The sequence below is a fragment of the Bison bison genome, unplaced genomic scaffold (genome assembly GCF_000754665.1).
Source record: "Bison bison bison isolate TAMUID 2011002044 unplaced genomic scaffold, Bison_UMD1.0 scf7180017864342, whole genome shotgun sequence".
Lineage (NCBI taxonomy): Eukaryota > Metazoa > Chordata > Mammalia > Artiodactyla > Bovidae > Bison > Bison bison.
In genome coordinates, this window is record NW_011494914.1 from 425244 (window position 1) to 431220 (window position 5977).

Below are 5977 nucleotides of genomic sequence, written 5' to 3' on the forward strand. Positions count from 1 at the left end.
GCTGTGGAACTACAGCTGCCCTGGAAGGCGTGAAGGGCTCCCCTTTCACCTTTCAGTCCTAATCCTAGTTGGATGTCCTGAAACCAGGTCCTGGAGTCCCCTGGGTGGTGCTCACCCCTCGCAGTGAGGCTGAGGTGGTGCAACCAGGTCCAGCCAAAGAAATGGGAGTGAAATTGGCACATGCCCGTTGTGGGGCTGGTCCAGCCCGGCGCCGGGCCCCCCGCCCACTCCTCCACCACCGAGACGCTGAGGTAGCCCCAAGGGGGAGGAGGGACAGCGATCGGTGAGAGATAAGCCTTTACGTGCTGAAGAGTGACTGAGGTCCCCGTGCTTGTCGGGTATCACCATCAGACCCTACGCCACGCGGGGGGCACCTGGCCCAGCAGCCGCGGGAGGTACCTTGTCACTGGTGAGGCTCCTCTTCCTCGTGGGCCTGGGAGGCGGCAGGAGCACGTGCAGGTCGGCCAAGGTGGGCAGCCCCGCCTTTACCACCGTCACCATCAGCTCCTCAGGGATGCTGGTCTCCTGCGGGGACACGGAGCCCCTCTGATGCACCAGCGTGCCTCCTCTGTCCCCGGCCGTGCTCCAGGGTCCCCGCGATCACTCCCCAACCCCACGTGACCTGTCCGAGTCTCGGCCGTTCTTGACCCCTGCCTGGCATGGGGGTGGCCCCGGCACCCTTTGGCGTCATCGTCCACCTCCCACATCCCTGCCCTCCTGGGCCCTCAGCCTTTCGCCCCCACCACAGGGCGGTGCCCAGGGCTGCCCCCCTTCAGCTCAGTTCTCCCACCACCTCCAGGTGAGCAGGCCCCTCCCTCGCTTGCTGTCCTCCCAGGCGTCAGGGCTCCTGAGCACGCAGCTCCCTCAACCCACAAAGCTCTGCTTCTGGGAAGTCCCCCTCCATACACATCCATCTGGAAAACTCCTATTCACCCTTCAGTGCCCAAGACAATACTACCCGAATTCTTAATGGGCCAAAGGGAGGCATGGCCATGGTGAGCGTCAGCCTGGGACAACCCTGGATGACTCTAGGGGGCTGTGCCTTCTCCCACTGGGGGGTCAGGGGCCTCGAGTGCCCCGTGCCCACCCTGCCTTTGTCTTCTGTGAGCTCCCTGACGGTAGACGTCGCAGAGACTTGTCTCTCTGTCTACCGTATCCAGCAGTGAGTAAATGAGAATCACTTTAAAGAGATTCTGGACCATTGGAGGAGGGCGACTGCGTCTTGTGCAAACAGCCGGTGCTCACTAGATGTGCATGGAGCATGCGGCCCTGCCCCTCCCCCACAAGAGGATGCTCCGACCCCGTGTCCCCCAGGGCCAGGTGAAAGGATCCTAAGTGGCTTCCAAGCACTGTTGTCGGCGGACCCAAAGGACAGATAATTAGGACTCAGGGCAGCCTGCCCGTCCCGCCTGTCCCCTGCCCTGAGGACTCCGGCCCCCGCCCCCCACTTCCCCGGGGTACCCACAGCCCATAAGAAGGGCGGCGGCTGTGCCACGGGTGGGCTGGGTACCTTGGAGAGGAGCCGGGACACCACGAGGCCAACGTCTTCCCTCCACTCGGGGGTGTTGGGGTTGTGAGCGTCCAGGTCCTTGGAAAACTGCAGAGGCACGACCTGAAATTGATCTGGAAAGAGGTGGAGTCGGGAGAGTGTCGCCGCCCTGCTCCCTTCACAGCTGGGGCCGCACCCCCTGGCTGGTCCAGTGCTGGCCCTGGGGGTGGATCCTGCCGCCCACCGTGTGCCAGTAGCTGCCCCCGGCAGGGCCCACTGCACTGCGGCCGTTTAATAATAATAATAACAACAACAACTACAGTGACAACGATGAGGCCAGCGGTGCTGACCTGGGAGGGAGAGCCAAGCCTGCTCTGTGACTTCCCCATCAACCCTCGAGGACAGACAAGCTTGGCCTTCCATCTCCCAGGGATCCACGGAGTTTGACCGGGCTGTCCCCCTACCAGAATAAGAGTCCCTGGAGAGCAGAGTCCACCCGCCCCCTGCCTCCCACCTTCTCTTTCTCTCAAATTCCCCAGGGCCCCCAACTCGGACACCTCTTCTAAACCAACAAGCAGCAGGTGGTGAAAGAAAGACCCAGCCCTGGGAGCCTCAGAGTGAACTGTCCTCTCTCCATTTAGCTCCGGAGCCTCGGTTTCCTCATTTGTAAAGTGGGAGGGGGCTCTGCAAGGGTGAGCAGTCAAAAGGACAGGTGCCTCATGAACGTGCAGTGCGGGTGGAGGTGAGTGTTTCAAGGCCCCAGGCTCGGGGTGCGGTGCCCACAGGCTCGGGAGTGAACAATGGCCAAGGGCTGTCCCCTGAATACTTAAACGATGGCTGCTGTCCATGCAGATGCTGTTCTTACAGCAAAATAAGGTTTTTATCGGCACGATAAAGAGAGGAACATGGCTCTGGGTGGTGGGACGCTTCCATTCTGAGGACTAATTTTCGGTTGCAACTGTCTCCTGGGGGCGAGGCTCAGAGCCTCCCATCAGGGAATAGATAAATGGGACACAGATTCAGAGCAGGACTCCCAACAAAGTCAATATCCCATGTCCTTTGAGATATGATCGCGTGACAGTCCTCAGATGTCAGGGTGCTGAGGACAGGTGCCTGCGGGGGGTGGGGGCAAGGGGAGGGAGACCTGGTGCCCAGTCCCAGCTCTGTCCCCTGACGCGTGACCTCGCCAAGCCCCTCAGCGGCATCCTCACTTGTGTCGTGTGGGGCCCGTGAGTGCCCCGTGCCCAGGAGTCGTCAGTGTTTATTTTACAGATGGGGAAACCGAGGCTGGGGACCCCAGAAGTGTGGTAGACAGAGGTGTCACCTCCGTCCAGCAGGGGCCACTCCGGGGTGACCGGCGCCTCGGTGGGTAACCCCCGCCTGGCCCGACCCTGAGCTCCCAGGAAGGAGAAGCCGAGCTGCCTGCCGCGGTGGGGGAGAGGGCACTCACCCAGCACGCGGACCACCTTGGAGTCCTGCAGCACGGAGGTCCCGCAGGCAGCCTGCACAGTCACCCTCACGTCCCCCGGGTCCCCAAACTGCGTCGTCACAGAGTTCTCCAGGGACAGGCGGGGCTGCGGGCACAAGCGGGGCTCAGGACGGGGCCGGAGAGCTGGCCCCACGGGAGCCTGCTGAGAGCGCCCGGGGGGCGTGGGGAAGTACCCCCAGAGAGACGCCTGGACCTGAGAGCTCCCCAGCACAGACACGCGTCTCCCAGGGCCCCATGCCCTCCAGAGGCACCAAGACCCCCTGTGTGGATGGTGTCGAAGGCCCAGCTGCTAGGTTGGGCATCCCTGTCACCTTCCTGCCCCAGCCCAAGCTCAACTGGGCTGTAGCACCTTCATGCTCGGACCCCAGGGCCCGGCTCAGCACCCACCCCATGGGGTGGGGGCACCCACGTCATTCGTGGGGTCTGCACTATGACCTCGGTCCTTGCAGATGGGGAGACAGAGGCTCGAGGAGGCACAGTGACTCTCCAAGAGCTCAGCTGGAGGTGGCTGACTTGCTGCTCGAATGCAGAACCCGAGCACCTTCCTCACCCATCCCTGTGCCCCAGAACCACAGTCCTGAGCCCTGAGCCCCACCCAGGCTGGGCCCTTGGCCGCTGTCTATGGGGGCTGCAGGGCTGCCATTTGCTGAACGAGTGAAGGATCCTCTTTGGGTCTTGGGGACCCTTCCCCCAGGCTAAGGGGCAGCCTTGTCCACAAAGGTCCTCAGGACCTCCCACCAGGCATCTGTCTTCGGTTCCCCATGGCTCACAGGACACAACCCACAACCCTGGGTGATGCTTCTGAGGTCGGGCTCAGCCCAGGGACCCCCTCCTCCATGAAGCCCTCCCTGATCACCTCCACTCTCAAACTAGAAATGATCCGTCCCCTTCCTGTGACACTTGCCACACCCTAACTTGGGTCACCTACTCTATTCATATATCTTCCCCAGGAAAAAGCATGGTCTGGTCTGATCTAATTCACCACATGTCCACCACATTCAGACACAGCTGGACCTCGAGCAGATAGATGCTCAGGGTGGTGGGAGGGCTGGTATGCACCCGCCTCACCTTCATGGTGCCGCATGCTCTGTCCTGCCCGGTACAGAGGGTGGGATCTGCCCCACGCTCCACGCCAGATGGGAGCCTCTGGGGAAGAGGGGCCTCCAAGGGCCGGGCCTGTGTACCTGCAGGCTGTGGCCGATCCACCAGTAGAAGACGGTGAGGTTGGGGTTCAGGGGCAGCAGCACGGCCGTAAGGTTCACCTCCTGGTTGACGCCGATGACAGGAACCACTTCCAGGTAGAGGGCCTGCAGAGGGGCTGCAGGGGCCACACAAAGGTTAGGGGTCAGAGGGCATCAGGGCACTGGCCATGTCACAGGTTGCTATTGGTCACTGTCACCATCAACCTCATCACCACCATTATCACCCCTACCACCATTATCACTACCTCCACCACCATCAGCCCCACGAGAAACACTACACTTTCATCGCCACCATCACCACCACCACCATCACCATCATCACCATCAGCATCATCATCAGCTCTATCATCACCATCACCACCATCACCATCATCACCATCAGCATCATCATCAGCTCTATCATCACCACCACCACCATCACCATCATCACCATCACCATCATCATCAGCTCTATCATCACCATCACCATCATCACCATCAGCAGCAGCAGCAGCTCCATCATCACCATTATTAGCATCACATCATCATCTCTATCATGACCACCATCACCACCACCATCATCATCACCAGCATCACCACCATCACCACTATCACCACCACCATCATCACCATCATGACCACCATCACCACCATCATCACCATCACCATCCCCACCATCACCGTCACCATCACCATCACCATCAGCAGCAGCAGCAGCTCCATCATCACCGTTATTAGCATCACATCATCATGTCTATCATGACCACCATCACCACCACCATCACCACCACCATCGTCACCACCAACCGCGCTGTTGCACAAGCCACCGTGGGTGTGGCCTCCAGCCCCGCCTGGTGGCCTCCCTGCCCCTGGGCCCCCCGTGCTTCCCCAAGGACAGCTCTCTCACAGGGAGCCGCCCTGGGCCTGGCGGGGGCGATGGGCTCACCGGTGACCTGGACAAACAGCACTGCCTCGTCGTGCCCCGCCACGTTTTCCGCCCTGACGGATACGCGGTAGACGCCGGGGCTCTCGTAGCGGTGCCGGATGGGCTCCCCGGTCAGCGTGAGGTTCACATACATGGCCTTGAAGCCGTCCCCCAGGTCCACCTGGTACTTGGTGGTCAGGACATCACCCTGTAAGACACACCAGGGGGCCACTTAGGACCTGGCTGCAGAGCTGGGAGCCAGCGATGGGCCATTCGCTGGCTCACGCACGTATTCATTCACTCACTCACTCATTCATTCCCCACTTCTTTCTTTCCTGAAAGCGAGCTCCCTGGGGACCCCAGGGAACCAGGTCTGTTCTATCCTCGCCCCCTGCCCCACCCAGCCTGGAGGGCAGGGCTGAGACCAGTAGCAGAGGATGGAAGTAGTAGCCAGGGCCGGGTCTGCATTTCAGAAAGATGACCCAACCGCTGAGGCAGAGAGGAGTCAGCTCAGATGAGGTCAGGGAGGCCTGAGCCAGGGACCGGGAGGGCAGGGAGAGGCCCCCTACCTGCTGCACAGTTTAAGAAACAGGGAGATGTGCGTGCATAAAAACTCTTAGTCTCCTAGGAAATTACAAAGCAAAACGTTATCTTCCCCTCTGCTGCTGTGATTCCTGCATTTTCTTTTATCTTCTCACTCTACGTGGTGCCAGGAGTGATGCTCGGGGGCACGCGCTCTATGCAGGGAGGGGGTCCCAGGTCTGCCACCCTCCCCGGCATCTCCGCACCCACACGAGCCGTCTAATCGCCCGTCTAATCCCCACCGCGAACACCGCCCTTCCAATAACCGCATTTTCCTCGTGGAGTCTTGGGAAAGGAAACTGAGGAAGCAA

At 60.7% G+C, this 5977-nt stretch overlaps 1 protein-coding gene across 1 annotated transcript in view; it reads right to left on the reverse strand.

The window, feature by feature from the left end:
* Positions 1–4052, reverse strand: part of LOC104999079 — a 31059-nt gene extending 27007 nt beyond the window's left edge. The window contains exons 1-4 of the mRNA XM_010854542.1: positions 4047–4052; positions 2814–3063; positions 1511–1623; positions 400–525 (exon numbers count right to left, since the gene is read on the reverse strand). Of these exons, the coding sequence (XP_010852844.1) occupies positions 400–525; positions 1511–1623; positions 2814–3063; positions 4047–4052 (495 nt within the window). The remainder of the gene's footprint in view (positions 1–399; positions 526–1510; positions 1624–2813; positions 3064–4046) is intronic.
* Between the last annotated feature and the right edge of the window lie 1925 nt (positions 4053–5977).